At 43.0% G+C, this 17,722-nt stretch overlaps 1 protein-coding gene across 1 annotated transcript in view; it reads left to right on the top strand.

Annotated features, from left to right (window-relative positions):
• UNC5D (unc-5 netrin receptor D) overlaps positions 1 to 17,722 on the top strand; it is a 265,917-nt gene that overhangs the window by 166,367 nt on the left and 81,828 nt on the right. Inside the window, exon 8 of the mRNA XM_057537499.1 lies at positions 16,685 to 16,870. Coding sequence (XP_057393482.1) covers positions 16,685 to 16,870 — 186 coding nt within the window. The remainder of the gene's footprint in view (positions 1 to 16,684; positions 16,871 to 17,722) is intronic.

Below are 17,722 nucleotides of genomic sequence, written 5' to 3'. Positions count from 1 at the left end.
AGAACCAGTATTCCACAGTGAAAAGGCCAGGAATTGAACCTGGTGGGTGTGGGTGCTGGCTCGAGGTCTCCTGTCCACTGGCTTGCTTCCTGGAGAGGCCGTTGCATTCTCTCCATCTTATGCATCCAGTAGATTTGGGGGACAGAGCACAGCTTGAATGATTGGCAGCTCGGCATTCAACCCCAGGGTGCTCAGCCCCGGCTGAAACTGAGGGCCACCTGGAGGCCGTTTATAAATCCCAATTCCCAGGCTGTACCCCAGTGAAATCAAAATGGGAAGAGGGGATTTAGAACACAGGAATCCCTAGTATTAAAAGCTCCTCAGGTGATTTCAATGTGCAGCTTGGATTGAGAACTATTTTTCTTAGAAAAATAGTTCTTGAAACTTAGATAAGTGACCACATGCATCAGAATCTTGGGTTATGGTGGGAGCTTGTTAAATATGCCCCCCCTCAGAATGGAACAAATTAATTTGAACACCCAGCGCAGGGGCAGCTCCTGAGAATCTACATTTTAATATGTTCCCCCAATGATTCTCAGAAATATGTAAAGTATACTAGGGCATCATATAGATGTCAGAGTCCATATAGAAGGGCATCAGCATTGCAGCTCTTAGCAATGGTAGAAAGAGACAGCTCCCTAGCCAGTTTGGTTTGTAAAGCTTGTGAAAGACGTTCTTGACCAGTATCTCCTATTTTGATCGAAAATGAATGGCTTTTGATCTTTTAAATCCTAGGGTATTAAAATTCAAATAGCATGGGAGAGTTAACAGCTTCGATTAGCCACCTTCTTTGCAAGAATTAAGACCCTGTGAAGATAGACAGAAATCGGTGCCTTGGGATGGGGGTCAGGTGACATGAGAGAAAGATACAGTAAAGCTGTGATGTTCATACTTCAGATGTTGCTTCAGGCAGGCTTGAGATAGAAAGATGCCATGACTTCTGGAGCCTGAGAACTTTACAGAACAACAAAAACAAACCTTCTTGTTTTCCCTGCTGTCTGCTGCCCATAAAGTCGTTTTGGGACTTAGGCAGCGGCCCTCCAGAGCCGTGCATGCTGGATTTGGAACTCATGGGAAGACTGAAGGTGGGGAAGCCTGATTGGGGGGTGTGCGCGCACGCACGCATGTGAGGGTGGAGGAGAAAAGGGGGCACTGAGTGTTCGGCTTGTGTCTGGGCCAAGGCCTCAGAGGGACTGCTGGAGTAAGTGGTCCCCCAGGGCTTCCTGGTCACAGAGCCCTCACCATCCACTGGCCCCTGTGTGCAGCCCAAGCAAGATTAGGGGTATCCATGTGGCGGCCAATGGGAGAGTTCCTCAGAAACACATGTGTGTTTTTTGAAAATTTAATTTCACGCTTAGTTTGTGAGTCCTGTGCCATTCTAATTTGGGTACAAATTTGGGTACATTCCAGCCATAAGCCCCACAGTAGCTAGTTCTGGTCCTCGGGGACTCTTGAAGGAGGTTTTGCTTGCGGTTCTCACTCCTCTACACCATGCTTAATTGCTGGATACTGCCACGGAACCGCTTAAACTGTTTTAATTTGTGATTTCCTAAAAATAAAACCTTAACAGAATCAATGTGATTGCGAAAGGCTCCCAGAGGCATCGGATCCGGGTTCTGGAGGCTGCACGGTTAGGAGTGCATTATATGAAGGCAGGCTGCGGTTGTTCGTTGAAAGAGAGGGGCTTCGCTGAAGATTCCATGAATCATCACTGATGCAAAATCAAAGTCAATTATGAAGATAATTGAGAAACAACCTGTTCCTATATATAGCCGTGCACATGATCCTCTGCCAGGCTGGTTGGATGGAAAGCATCCCTCGGAGCCTCCCGGGCAGATCCGTGTGAGACGGGCTAAGGATCCGGCTTTGAGTTGCGGGGAGGTGTGAAAAGAAAGTGAAGTCTTAAGATGCCTGTTGGCAAATCTTAATGACAAACGGGGGGAAATATGTGCACAGCATCGCTCCTGAAAGCACTTATTGTAAATGAGATAATTTAATCAATTACGTTTCCTAATGTACTAAACCGAATGTTTCATTTTCTGCTTCTGCGCATCTTAAATTATCTTCAGGTGTTTTAGGAGATTTAATCATAGTTAATAGAAACTTCATTACCATCAAACGTGCTTTCAATAAATGTTGTGTAACAATGTCAGGAAGTGCAGTAAAATATAGGAGGTTCTGAATGGCAAACACGTACACCCAGAGTCAGGCTGAAAGATGGATGGTCGTGTGCAGACAGACTCCTGGAGGCTTGGGGATGAGGCTTTCTGAGGGGCTGTGAGCCCCCAAGGGGCGACTGCTTCAGTAAGTTCACCTTAGGGATGAAAAGGATTCAGCTTCCCCCTAGAAAATAACTCAGAACATATTCTTCCTCCATCTCCTTTCCACGTAGTTGTTTTGTGACTAGTAGAAACGCACGCTACGCACGAATCCCATTAATCGTTCTACAGTCAGTTGCCTCCAGGACTTCACCAGTTGAATGTCTCCCAGTAACCTGAATCTCAGCTTTTTCAAAATTGAATGTGTCCTTTTCTGTCCCTGTTTTTAACCCAGGCCTCTTCCCATCTTCTCTAGTTCAGTGAATACTATGCCTTTAACTCAGCTGGGTCCCACACTTGGACAGCCTCCTAGACCCCTGTCTTTTTCCTCTCCCTTCTCCAGCTCAGTACCCAATGAATCACTACCATCTAACCATTCTGCCACCTACATAGATCAAGTTCACTGACTCTCTCCATTTTCCCTCTTGCGTATCCATCCCTCCATTCATTCAGCAGCTATTCATCAAGTGCTTCCCATGGGCTAGGACATGTTCTAGGTGGTGGAGAATTAACACTTGAGCCAGACAGATACAGTTTCTGCTCCCACAAAGCTTACAGTGAGGGGAGATGGAAAAAACAAACCAGAAAATAAGAGTGCTCAGTGCTGTGGAGGTGGTGACATGTTGTGAAGAGAAATAAAGCAGGATGAGGGGCTCAGGCAGGGATGGAGGGAGTGTTGCTTTTTTGTATAAGGTGTTCAGAGAAGGTCTCTGTAATAAAATCACATTTAAGAAGAGACCTGAAAAAAAAACAAGGACAAACATTCTAGGTATCTGAGAGGAGAACATTCCAGGCCAAGGCTGTGTGGTGGGAGCTTGTTGTGTCCGAGGAACAATTAGGGCAGGTATCTGGAGCAGAGCGGCAAAGGAAAGAGTCGTAATAGCTCAGGTCAAAGAAGTGGGGCACAGGGAAAAACTGCCAAGTGTATCATAGGCCATTGTAACGACTTTGACCTTTGATGTGAGCGAGATGGAAAGCCTTTGAGGGTGTTTATTCATAGTGATATGACCTAATATTTTCAAGGATAAACTCTACCTGCTGTGTTGAGTGTAAACATACAGGGAACCAGAGCAGAAGCAAGAAAATCTGTCACAATGATCTATTGTAACAATAATCTATTAAAATAATCTAGGCTGTTACAATACCCAGGCTATTATAATAACCTAGATTCCAGATGACTGTGGCTTGGGCCAGACAGAATGCATTGGAAATTGTAGAAACGGGCCATAATCCGTTATGGATATCTTTTGAAGGCAGAGTCAAAAGGATTTGCTGATGGATTGGATATAGAGTTTGAGAGAAGGAAAAGCATTAGGGATGATTCCAGAATTTGGGCTATGCAACTAGAAGGATGGACTTCCCATTACCGATCTGGGGTAAACTTGGTTTAGCACATCTGGAGGGAGACTCAAGAGTTCAGTGTTATAAATGCTAGATTTGAGATACTTCTTAAACATCTAAATGGAGAGGTTAAACAGGCAGCTGAATATATGAGTCTGGAGGTCAGAGGAGAGTCCTGGCTGGTGACATAAATCTGGGGTTTGTCACTGTCCAGATGATATTTAAAGCCATTAGGTTGAATGAGATCACCGGATAATGAGTGTGAATAGAGACGGTATCTGAGGACTCAGCGCTGGAAGACATCAACATTTAGATATAGAGAAGGTCAGAAGTCACTGCAGAGGAGACAGAAAAGTAACAGCCAGTTGTAGTCAGAGAAAAACCAAGTGAAAAGAAAAGGGTGTCCCAGACAAAAATGTTTTAAAGTTCAGGCCATCTTTCCTCCTAACCAGGATTTCTACCATTGCTTCCTATATCCAATCTTGGCTGACATCAATTTATCTGACCTTTTGAAAACATCAGTTCTGGTCACATGACCTCTGTGTTTAAACCTTTTCATTAGCTGACCATTATTTTTAAGATAAAGTCCAAAGTACTTAATGTTTGTGATCTGGTCTCAGATGGCTTTTCTTAAGCGTATCAGCTTCTCTCAAGCAGCTGAGTCATTAGGTATTTTCCTTCCTACCCTCTCACAGTTTCTCATATTCTTCAGCCAAACAAAGCTTCTTAGTTGTCTGAATACCCTGGGCCCATTTTGGCATAAAGTTCCTTATACATTCTGTTACTTCTGCCAGAAAACTTTCTCTCCCCCTAATCTTAACCTGTTGAATTTATCCTTCCTCCAGGTTTTGGCTTGGGTCTCACTTCTGCAAAGCATTCACCATCTTCCCCCCAGCCCCACAAGTATGAGTTAGTTACTCCTGTAATTGGCTCAGTATCAAGCAGTTTCCCTATTTCTACACCATATGTTCATTGCCTTTATCCCAGGCTGGATTCCCTCTCTGCTAGACATAACTCCTGCCATCTGGTAGATGGTATAGGATCTTGTTCACCCTTATGCTTGTGGCGTTTACCACTGTGCCTAGTATGTATTAGATGTTCAATTCATACTTGTTATTATGGTCATACATCGTCCTGCTAACTCTGCACGGAGCCTTTTATTGTTAAGGTGAAAATAAAGACTTTGTTTCTTTATATTTATTTTAACTCATTCATGTAGTAGATATTTATTGCACAATTATTCTATATAAATAGTCCTGGCCCAGTGAAGTGTGAAGGAAACAGTAAGAAAGGCTTCTTCCCCACAACTTAAATACAAGGTAGAAGATAATAAAGGATTTGAGAAGAGGGGAAGTAAGGAGATAGTTTTTAATAATCATCTATTCTGTGCCAGGTGCTAGGTTAAAGTCCAAGCTGGATGCTTCCCAGAATCATTTCTATCAAAGAATGACCCAAATGTGTCCTTACAGTCTGAAAATTAGGTATTTTTCGTCTCCTTACTAACACTCCATTCTACATCTTTTCCCCAAGTACGCTGCTTTCATCCATAGTGGAATAATGTGGATTCTGGGAATACACATTCTTTATGATCTTCATAGGGTTAGGGAACTCCTCAGAAGATGCGCAGTCTACACTGGCAATTTGGACCATTCTCTTTCAGGCTGTGTAGACCTGAATGGTACCTTGAACCCATAGAACGATCGGCGACTTTGAACCATAATATCTTTAAGTTCTCAATAGATTTCTAGATTCTTCTAAATTAACATGAGGCAACTGGCATCAATGCTAATCTTCTAGCCATGATGTAAAGCACATTTTTTTTCTATTTTACCCAGCATTTTTCTTCATCTCCTGCTGATTATTTTCCATTACATAATAAACATAGCACTTCCCACAAATTGCATGACTTGCTTTGTCCTTCAGAATCATTCCAACTCTGAATCAATTCAACCCATGCATATGTGCAACATTTATAATTTTCTTACTACTTTCAATCTTTATATTACCTAATTTTTATTCCATTGTAAGTGTATACCTTTTCTTATTACCATTTTCAAGAATATCATTGACCTTACTGGACATGATGGGATTTCGTTCATTAAATACTTCGGAACTAAGCACAGACACAGTGAATAAGTGATGGACCAATATTTTCATCAGCATCAGAGTAACCCAGGGTACTTCCTAAAAATGTGAATCCACAGGCCCCATCTTTCCATGTGTTAGTATATTCAAAGTTAGAGTTTATATCTTTAATTTCCAGAATAGAAAATGAAAGTGAAGTCATTTTCTCAAGGACTGGAGTTAAAATCCTGCTTTTTGACTCTATTTCTCATTTTACCTCGGTCTTCGTATCTGTTGGGAAAAAACACAGTTCTTTTTGCGGTCTGAAGGTAGACTTACCAGATAAAATACAGAACCCTTAGTTATATTTGAATTTCAGATCAACAGTGAATACATTTTAGCATAAGCATGTCCCAAATATGGCATGAGAAATACTTCTACTAAAGTTATTCATTCTTGATCTAAAATTCAAATTTAACTATGTCATATTTGTATTTGCTTGATCTGGCAACTTTACTCAGAAGGAAGAATAAAACGTGTGAATGTGCATTATCAAGAAATATTTTTTGGGCTTCCCTGGTGGCACAGTGGTTAAGAATCTGCCTGCCAGTGCAGGGGACACAGGTTCAAGCCCTGGTCGGGGAAGGTCCCACATGCCACAGAGCAACTAAGCTCGTGCGCCACAACTACTGAGCCTGCACTTTAAAGCCCGCGAGACACAACTACTGAAGCCTTGTGTGCCACAACTACTGAAGCCTGCGCGCCTAGAGCCCATGCTCCTCGACAAGAGAAGCCACCGCAATGAGAAGCCCGCACACCACAACGAAGAGTAGCCCCCGCTTGCCGCAACTAGAGAAAGCCTGCGCGCAGCAATGAAGACCCAATGCAGCCAAAAATAAATAAATTAATTAAAAGGAATATTTTTTATAGAATAGATTATCTTTACTGTCAATCTTGGAAGAATGGTTAGAATTAAAACAAATATTAGAGGAGAGAGCCTTTCAGTAAAAGCAAAACGTCTGAACAAAAAAGTCTACTGAAGTACAAGTTCTACTTGAAAAAAATGGGTATGGGCAGACCTCATTTTATTGTGTTTTGCTTTCTTGAGCTTTGCAGATACTGCTTTTTTTTTTTTTTTTTTTTTTTTTTTACAAATTGAAGGTTTGTGGCCACCTTGTGTTGTCAGATGATGGCTACCACATTTTAGCAATAAAGTATTTTCTAGTTAAGGTATATCCATTGTTTTGTTTAGACATAATACTATTGCATGCTTAACAGACTACAGTATAGTGTAAACATAACTTTTAACTGGAAAACCAAACAATTTGTGTGACTCACTTTATTACGATATTTGCTTTATTGTAGTGGTCTGGAACTGAACCCATAATATCTTTGAGTTATGCCTGTAGTCAGATTTAGCCAAAGAGTAGGGTCCCTATGGATGAGAAATGGGCGAAAGCAGTTGAAAATAGGATGGGGCAGAGCAGAAAGTGTCTTGAGCTGTAAGGAAAGTCCCTGTTGGAGTGAAGTCAGCACCTACTAGAGTTATTGAAAGGTATTGGAATAGCAGTGCCAGAACCGTGTTTGGAGAGAGTAATCCATGTGTAAAGTGGTTCAGAGTGAACAAAGACTGGGGCCTGGGTACCAGGTAAGATGAGACTGTGCAATGTGGGTGCCTCCTGTTGAAACGGAGATGTGAGAGGCACTGGGGATCTGATCAGTAAGGCATGTCAGTGGTCTGGGGGAGGGATCGATGGAAAGAAGAGGAAAGATGACTCTCAGTCTCAAGCCTGGTCTCTGGTGATGTCATTACTAGAAAAAGGGAATTCAAGAAAAGAAAGTATTTGAAGAGATAAGAATGGTGAATTCATCAATCAGATGACAAATTTGAGATGTTAGCACAACAAAGAGTTGCGTGATGGTTTTATCCATCGAGCAGGAGGAAATGTTGGATGAGGTCTTCACATAGGCGATGAGGCAGGAGATCTTGGTTTGAGACTGTTTGTCATCGGAGGAATAGTTAGCGCTGTCTGCGTGTGAGTGATGATCCGATTAGATGAGCAAAAGGGGCCAAGAACTGAGCTTTAAAGATCTTTTATAGAACTTTGAGAAGATAGGGTAGTTCCCAAACAATAAGAAAAGAGAAGTTAGAAGAATCAAATTTAAGGGACTTTTTTTTTTTCCCCTAGAGGGAGGGTTGGCTATTCTTGTGTTTCTACTGCAGAGCAGTGGAAAAGAATAAGACAAAGAACATTACTATTAATGGAGTAGTTGAGACCAGTCTTCAAGAGGGAACAGTGGTTTGCACAAGAGCCAGACTTTAAAAGGGTAAGAGAACAACCAAATCAGACAGAAACAGTGAACGAGTTACATCATTATACAGCCTGGCAATGGGCTTAGGCACATGTAAAAAGAAGTGAAGCAGGTCTGTAGGTTCTGATAGAGGAAAGATCTACAAGATGCTGTACATGGTGGGGGAAAAAGAGCAACATACAGGAAAGGAAATATAATATAGAAATATAAGGATAATAGAATTTTGAGTAAAAATGGTTAAAAAAAAAAAAAGGAAATTTACTTTTTTTTTCCTGAAAGATCTCAAAGATACTATCAAGAGTGGTTACTTTTATTTTTTTCAATTTTATTTATTTTTTTATTGGAGTATAGTTCATTTACAATGTTGTGTTAATTTCAGGTGCACAGCAAAGTGATTCAGTTATATATACATATATATCGGGTTGTTTTCATATTCTTTTCCCTTATAGGTTATTACAAAATATTGAGTAGAGTTCCCTGTGCTATACAGTAGGTCCTTGTTGGTTATCTGTTTTATATGTAGTAGTGTGTATATGTTAATCCCAAACTGCTCATTTATCCCTCCCCCCTTCCCCCTTTGGTAACCATAAATTTGTTTCCTATGTCTGTGGGTTTATTTCTCTTTGGTATATAAGTTCATTTGTATCCTTTTTCTTTTTAGATTCCACACATAAGCGATATCATATGGTATTATATGTCTTTCTCTGTCTGGCTTAGTTGGAGGATAAATTTTCTCTTGGTGTAGTGTAACTTTTTATAGTTCCTAAGACATTTTCTCATGCATGTATTCTATTTATTCTTTTGTTTCAGCAGGACAGAGGTTAACTGGTTAGGGAAATTATGGAACATGGATCACGAAAGGTTTAATGTTAAAAACAAATGCTTTAAGTTCTTTTCGACAAAGAGCTAAGGATTTCGTGGATGTGAAAAGATAACTGCATCTTTGCGAGGTTTATCAGAGTCGGGAGAAGGATTTGGGGGGGAGGTGATTAGGGAGACCAGGGCTGTGTTTGCAGACAGAAGGCAAGGCTCAGGTGTGGAGGCAGAGTTGAAAGATGCAAGCCCAAAAGGGAATAATGAATGAAGCCAGGGCCCCGCGGACGCAGGAGAGGGTGGATCAGAGCTGGCCTGACAGAGGAGAAGCAGCTGTTCAGGGAACAGGGAAAAGGAAAGGAAAAACACAGGAAGGAGCACAGGAATTCTGAGCTGTGGAGGAGGGAACTCACATAGGAGGGCCTCTGTTTTTTCAACTAGAAAAGGGGCCGGTGAGAAGCAGGGGTGTTGAAGAAAGGAAACAAAGTTCAGAGTAACTGTTTTGATGAAAAGTGTCATTTGGTCATAGGACATGAATCCAATAATTACTCGGCTGCAAGGAAGGCCCCGGTGAGTTTGCAAAGCATCTGATTTTTTTTTTTTTTAAAGGAATTCCTTTATTTTTATTATTTATTTATTTATTTATTTTTTATTTTTGGCTGTGTTGGGTCTTCATTTCTGTGCGAGGGCTTTCTCTAGTTGCGGCAAGCGGGGGCCACTCTTCATCGCGGTGAGCGGGTCTCTCACTATCGCGGCCTCTTTTGTTGCGGAGCACAGGCTCCAGACGCGCAGGCTCAGTAATTGTGGCTCACGGGCCTAGTTGCTCCGCGGTATGTGGGATCTTCCCAGACCAGGGCTCGAACCCGTGTCCCCTGCATTGGCAGGCAGATTCTCAACCACTGCGCCACCAGGGAAGCCCAAGCATCTGATTTTTGATGATACCCACCAGTCTAGTTGTTGAGTTCCTCCAGCAGGGCAAGTTGACCTCAGTGCAGGGAGCGACCCTCTAATGGTTAAGCTATTTGGGAGTGAAGACAGATGGGTGTCCACATGCTGCCTGTGCCATTTTCTCATGACAAAGCCTTGAGCGGGTCTCTATCTTATCTGCACCTAAGTCATCGTCTGTGAAAGAGGAAATATAATACCTACCTCAAATAGATTTGGTTGTGAGGATGAGAATGTGATCACACCTGTAGCTCTCAGAGAAGCAAGCACAAGCTTAGTGCTCCTTTACTGGGTTACCCTTGCCAGCAAGAGGTATTGTTGCCGAAATTCGGCCTCTGTACACTGGTGCCGGATGAAATCTCAGAGACAGAGTTTGGGATGAAATAGAAAGAGCGAGCTTTTTTGCTTTGCCAGGCAAAGGGGACCACAACGGGCTAATGCCCTCAAGCCTGTGTGTCCCGCCCTGGAGGGGGCAGTGAGGAGTTTTATAGTAATGGTTCATGGAGCAGGGAGGGATTAGCTCGTGGACGTTCTTCTGATTGGCTGGTGGTGAGGTAATTGGGAGTCGGCATCATCAACCTTCTGGTTCCAACCGGTCTAGGGTCTGTGTTCTTTTTTTTTATTTTTTTGGGGGGGGGGTCTGTGTTCTTGTGGGCAGCAGTCTTCATCTGGTGGGGGTCTACTTCCTAGAAAAGCAATTTAGGAATGTGTGTCAGGCCTTTATCTGTATCTTTCAGGGAACTGGGAGTTCTGCTATGTGGCGGAATTATCGTCTTAATTGTTACCAGTTCCCCAGCCCAACAGCTATTCTTTATTTCTACATCTTAACATTTCCCAATCATTAACTTTTGAGTCCAACTTTTACTTCAGAAGACAAGGACACAGGGGCTGGTACACGGTTTCAGTATCAGGCAGTGTGACCAGGACAGAGGTTAACAGCTGGAAAGAGAATGAGCCAGAGAATCGATTCTGGAGCCAACTGCCTTGGATTGACTCCCAGCTCTGCTACTTACCAATCGTGAGGCTTTGGGCAAGGCAAGTGATTTTCTGGCCTCAGTTTACACATTTAAATGGGCACATTTTTACAAGGTTGTTGGAAGGATTAAAATGAGTTAATAAGTGTAAAGTAGTAGAACAGTGCCTTGCACGTAGTAAGTGCGATTTAAGAATGTGCTGCTGTTGTTATTAATGACAACAATAAGGAGGTTTTGGAGGATGGCAAGTTGGAAAAGTGAGATGCTGATTGGTGACGGGATTTTGAGAGTCCAAGCAATGCAGATATAATCGGAATTGCTTACCATGGTTGACCATAGCTGACCATTTAAAAGCTATTTTCTGATGTGTTAAAGAAAAAAATGTTGCTTCTCAATGACAGCAAGTATAAACAACTCGAACAATAACTTCTGTTATGTTTCCATGTGCAATTAAATATTTGAACACATGACTCTGTACCTACATAGCACTGCCTGTGCTGGATAAGGAGGGACTGGTCCAGAGGTGGCTGTTTCCTGGGAGCCCAGCACAGCAGCTGGATCTTTAGCCTCCTATTTATTTTGCCTCTCTCAGCCCTCTCTTTGTGAGTATTTATTGTGTGAATTCCTTAGTAATTCACTGCCTCACATATATACCAATTCAAGTTGCTGAGTTTTTGGGGTTTATTTCCCTGAAACGGGAGCAGTGGTCATTTTATAATATCTAATGAGATAAAACAGAATAGCATATTTTTTGTAACTTTTTATTTTACATTGGAGTATAGTTGATTAACAATGTTGTGATGGTTTCAGGTGTACAGCAAAGTGATTCAGTTATACAAACACATGGATCTATTCTTTTTCAAATTCTTTTCCCATTTAGGTTGTTACAGAACATTGAGCAGAGTTCCCTGTGCTGTACAGTAGGTCCTTGTTGGTTATCCATTTTAAATACAGCAGTGTGTACCTGTCAGTCCCAAACTCCCTAACTATATGTTTTGAAAGGCATTTTGTTGTCCTCCTTTGTTCATTTGATGTACCTATCTAATCCTGTAAAATGGATTCTAATCTGATATGTAGTTAACCTCATACCATGGGAATTGAGCTGAATTTCCATGAATAAGTGGCATTAATATGTTTTGCCAGTGAGAGTCCTGAGGAGAGTGGAAGGCAAACTAAGTAAACAGCCCTTCGCTTTATTCCTTTGGGGGCATAAGTTACTATGAATGACTTGGTGTGATTATAATTCATGAAGACAGGAACTTGCTAATACCCAGTCCTTGAACTCTGAAGTTCGAAGGGGCTTTGAAAGGTCACTTAGCCTTTCTCGCCAACTTTGCCCAAAAATGAAATAACCGCAGACGACTGTCAAGTCACGCCGGTTTTGAGAGCCTCTGAAAGGAGATTTCATAAGCTCCCTCAGAAATACAGTGTGGCTTTTTTTAAACAACCCTCCTTGTAGAAAAGGTCATTCTGATATCTAAGCAGAGTCCCAACTGCTATAACAAAAGGTCACGTGTCCTCCTTTTCAGCCCTTGTTAGAGATGGTGGAGAGCTGGTTACTAGCTTCATTGTAAATGAAGGTTCATTGGGCACCTACTGTGGCCTGTTCTTGGAGCAACGCTTTATGCGTGAAAGAGCCCCCCACAGGCCACTTTCTAGTTCTGCTTTCTCCAGGCCAAATGAACCCATAAACATCTCCTTTCCAGGGTCCTAGTTTCCAACTATTCATCTTTGTAGCCTTTCTCTGTAGATGCTTCACAATCCTTCCGGCAATGAAAAGATTCCTCTGTAGTTTCGGACTAATTTGGAATATAAGAGATTTCCCAGTCCTTGTTTTTTTCTTTTTGTTTTCTTTAGCCTATAGATGACACACAAGTTTTTCTACCACATGTTGGCTCCTCCTGAGCTTGGCCTAAAACTTTCGCAACTCTCAGAGAGAGGAAAATAGGGATGAAGACGCAGGAAAGACATCAATCACACGTTGATACGTAAACAGAAATTCAGAGAAAAGTACCCTGTGCCCGCAAAAGGCAGAATAGCCTGATCTGTCAGGGGGTATCAAGGCTTTTGTTCAAAATCACTTGGAGGAAACAAACCAGCACCACATGAGTGTGAGAGTGAGCAGACAGGTATAAACATGTATGTGTGTGGATGTAAAGGAAGAAGAGAGTCTCTGGGGCAGGGGTTCTACAATCAACCTCAGACCGGGATTTCCTTCCTACTTCTCTTCCCGCAGTCTGAGACCAGGCAAGCGATCAACACACAGTCGCACAATGATTCAACGCAAATTTCTGTGGGAAACGATAGAGATAGAACTGCTTGTGAAGAACTTAAAGCAGTTATACAGAATGCACTCAGATCATTAACCATCAGAAGATCCAAAAAGAGTTCTAGGAACCGTAAGTGATAGAAGAGTTTAGAAGACCGTGGGTTGGCAGGGTTGGCTGGATTGGCTAGGACAGAGTCACTTTCTTGGAGGACGAAGCCCTGCGCTGGCACCTGACAGATGGGTAGATAGAGATGGGTAGGGCCTAGATGCCTAGTGGTATAGGGGGTGGTATAGGGCAATGACCCATCATTATAATCTGAAAGGTGAACGGGGCTTTTCGCTAGCAGAGGTCCACCTAGCCAGTAAGTCAATGACCGCTGAATGTGGGGTGTAGGCAGTGTGGAGCGCAGGAGCGCAGGGCTGGACGTAGAGAAAGCTTTCCAGTCCTGGGAAGAGCCTGCACCCTGTGGGCATGTGACCGGAGCAGCTCCCCTGGGAAGGAGCGGCAGTGGCTTCTGATGCTCTGACGAGAGCTTAGTGTGTACTCGTGTGCACACGTACACGCACGCACTCACTCTTGGGGTGATTCTGCAGTGGCACCCCTCCCAGTGCCCGTGTACTCACAGACACCTACACCCAGCCTTCCCCTTCTCCCATGAAACTGTGCTGAAAAACGTGGAACTAGACCTCAGGTTCTCCTGGGCCCTGTCCTGAACACACATGAAAAGGGAATCAATTACGTTTGTGAGCACACAGGAACCCTTATAGGGAAACCCACTCTACTGTCCTGGAGAAATAGATTAGAAAATGGTGGGGCAGAGGGGAAAAAGAAAAGAAGAAAGAATGAGGTGAAGCAAAAGCAGATAGATAGAGAAGAGAAAAAAAAAAAGAGGAAAAAGAAGCAGGGTGACCCAACTTTAGAAGAATGTGAGCTATAAGAATGACTGATTACATCTCTTGAGACGCACACACGTGGCTTTGAGGACTTGGGTCTACCTCGGTAGCTGCACCTGGATACCAGGATCCCATCACCACCTTGTCTTTTACCAGTTTTAAACAAGAAACAACTGAGAATATGGACCACATGTTAATTCACCCCCGTATCCTCATTTCCGCTGTATGGTTGAGCCTCCACAAGTGTGTGTTGAATGAATGAAATTATTAGATCCTGAACCTTCGAATTCCCCAGACAGATTGTTCTTGTAAAATAAATCCCACTTTGCTTATCTTTCTGTAGGAGTCCATGAACTTCTGCTTTTAGATCAGACTGTCCCACCAAGTGCCAGAGTGAGCCTCACAAGGAAGCAGTGCTCTCCGAACAAACCTCTCTCCCTTCTTTCCCTACCCTATCCCCAAAGTCCCCGTATTCATTTTTTAAAATTCTGTAATTCAGTATTTCATTCTCTTAAGTCAAATACATTCTGCACCTATTCCTGGGAAACACAATGAGCTATATCCAACATCCATACCTCCGTCTGAAGGCATAAGTAGGGTCTTTCCCTAAAACAGGACTTGTATCTGGAGGGCAGAGAATTCTGGTTACCTAGGTAGCAAGAGGGTGGACACATAAAGAACAAGATAGGAATCCAGGGGAACAAAGACAGCTTGTTCCTGCTACTTAGTTTTGTTTCAGGATTTCGTGTCCAGTGATGTCCATTTTCAGCAGAAGTACTTTCACCCTGGTCATCCTCTGGCTCCTGGTCCTATTTTAGTACCTGGGAAGCTAAAGACGCCTTTGTGTCTACTTCGCCCACTCAGCAAGAGAGCAACTGCATTCAGGACACTGTCAGGCTCTTGCTCTGTGTGCTCAGTTGCCGAGTGGGTGTCTTCTCCCCAGATACACCTTTTAAGATGGTGGTGTCATCAGTCGGCAGCACCCAAGGACCTGGAGGGGAGGGGTGGGCGAAGCCTAATTGGTTCCAATCCAAAGTTCTCTCACTGCTCCTGGTACCCTGGCTTGCTGCACCTGTTGTGTTCTGTGTCCTCTCTGTGCTCTAACGATTCCCTCCAAGGAACTTAATTGAGTAGAGGGAGGGTGAGACTGTAAGTGGGGTGATAGCTGCCGTCCTTTCTCCCCACATGACATAGGTAGACATTTGGGGTTGGTATCAATCATCATCCCCATGGTTCTGGGTGTCTAGGGAAGACCACCACCAATGCCCCATCCCTCTCCCTCTCCCATTTGGTCCATCGTGAAGTTGAACTAAAGTCTAAATCACACCGTTTCTCCATACCTCCCAGGCTGTTGTGGTCATGAAAAGTGTCTGATAATCCTCTGACCTTTCAGTTACTGTTCTTTGGGATGACTGTTCTTCTCCTCGCGAATTATTTTTATGTGTTGACCGCCCTATTACTGAACCGGTTCTGCTTGATTTCCTTGTTCCCTCTTTAATTTGGTGGCATCTTATTTTATAGTCCACTAACTTTGTTGAAAATAAATGGACTTGTATGGTTAGTATTACTCGGTTGGTAACGTAAGTACCATATTAGGGTGCAGTGAATGCAGAGTAAGTGCCGTGCAATTACAAGGTAAATATATGATGGGTTTATTTTATCTGCTAAGCCCAAAAGGGGTGACATAGTAATTACTTTTGGACCTATTAAGTATACCTACCGCATAATCTGTAGGGAAATCAATTATGTAGTTAGTACTTGCCACCTTCCATTTTTACACACGTTTTTAAGATGATGTGGTCTTGGGTAAATGTCATGCTGAGTTGCAGTAGCCATTATGAATCTCTTCCGGAATGAACCACACCCAGTGTACATCTAGCAAAAGGGTTGGGAAGCAGCTACAGCTTACCTTGGGGTATGGGGAGACACCCACAATCTAAATTCAAACTAACGCTTTTATTTTTGCTTTGCCCATGCATTCAATAGGATGGAGTAGGAGAGGTATGGGAGAAACAGCATGTGCCCTCTTAGAGACCAGTCCTCTTCCACAAAAAATGTATTAGAGTCAAGCATTTAATTGGTGCCAGAAAACATTTACCGTGGACATAAGAGCGCCTGGGACCAAACCCTTTTCATATCTCACAACAGAAAGTCGCTCATAATGATTGTAAATACCCTGATGTCTGTCACTATTCTGATGAACTGAGTGACGTGCCAAAGCTCAAGTTCATACTTGTGAGCTCTGGTCTCCTCTCTCGACTCATAGACCATGCGTTACCCTCTCACCCTAGACCGCTCTCTGTGAATGCATGCGCCCCAGGTCATAGACAAGCAGAGCAATTCACCTGTATCTTGTCATTGTACGTGGGTCTCGTGTCTTCCAACAAAAATAAAATATAAAAAATACTTGGCAGGGCAATAGGACTTCCTAAAACAAGCAAATTAAGGAGTTGCCTGTTTTTCCTTGAAAAATATTATATTCTTTGCAAAATTGATTCTGTTCCAGATTCCATTATGCGGTGAGCTACCTTAATGCAGTTACATTATTTGACTAGCATCCCTTTGATTTATACAAGGTCTTCTAGAAACATGATTATTGTGTGAAAGAGAGTCCAACTCACAACTAGCTACATTTGTCATTTCGTCTGATCAGTATCTCCCAAAATTCCGATAGCATTTCATTCTGTGTCCCGGGGTGGGTCTTTGGCCCTGTGCCCATGTTGGCCATTTAGGATTTCTCTTGTGTCTTTCAGGCATTGAGAATGCCAGCGACATCGCTTTGTACTCAGGCTTGGGCGCTGCGGTCGTGGCCGTCACGGTCCTGGTCGTCGGCATCACGCTTTACAGACGGAGCCAGAGTGACTACGGCGTGGACGTCATCGACTCTTCTGCATTGACAGGTGGCTTCCAGACCTTCAACTTCAAAACAGTCCGTCAAGGTCAGCGGCATAGGGCCCCCCAACACTGCGTCCCCAGGACCATAGACTACATTCACGCAAGACCCTGGCGCTCTTTGGTCCTGTGTGAGGGTAGCTCTTGGCACTGGGAGCCGCTACCAAATTGTCTTCACTCCTTAGGACACCAGGTTCGATGGAGGAGTCTGCCTGAGTCCTTGGCTGCTGTGAGGATCAATGGGTCTCGATTTACTCCTACCGACATTTTATATGAGGCATCTCATTGAAGTCTTTGATATGTAGTGAGCCTAACAAGTTATTTCATCTCAGATCACCCAACTTTCTATTTTAACCAGCCTGCTTTGGGGATGTATATTTAGTTAACTAAAGTACTGATTATTCAAGGCTAAGGGCCAACGACTATACCAGGCATATTTATTACACCACTTATTAGGTGGAGTTATTTTTGCGGCTTCTATTTTAAATAAGTAAAAGGATTTTCAAGGATCTCTGATGGGCCAGTTAGCCGGGGAAAAAATGAAATTCCCAGCCTAAATGACTCTGCTGTTGCCAAGTTAAGGCAGTCTTTTGTTGTGGGGAAAGAAAATGTATCATGTCAAACTAGAGCAATACTCATTTTTAAAACACAGTCATTTAATTCTCTTATCTGAACCACTCTATTCCTGATTGGGAGATGGGGGTGAGATGGATGGCTTTTATTTTACAAAATGAAATTGTCTCGCTTCCGTAGATGAAGTTTTCTACCTTGACCCTCGTGGTCAATATTGTCACTTTTATCTCTGTTTACTGCTTGTCAGTAGCACCTGCAGCACACGACAAGAAGTCTCAGTGCTTGGCAGTGATGGACTAGGGACAGGATAGCGAAGCAGGAGCCCA

Source organism: Balaenoptera acutorostrata, chromosome 21, assembly GCF_949987535.1.
Source record: "Balaenoptera acutorostrata chromosome 21, mBalAcu1.1, whole genome shotgun sequence".
NCBI lineage: Eukaryota > Metazoa > Chordata > Mammalia > Artiodactyla > Balaenopteridae > Balaenoptera > Balaenoptera acutorostrata.
Note: the sequence above shows the minus strand (reverse complement) of the source record. Positions and strands in the feature narration are given on the sequence as shown.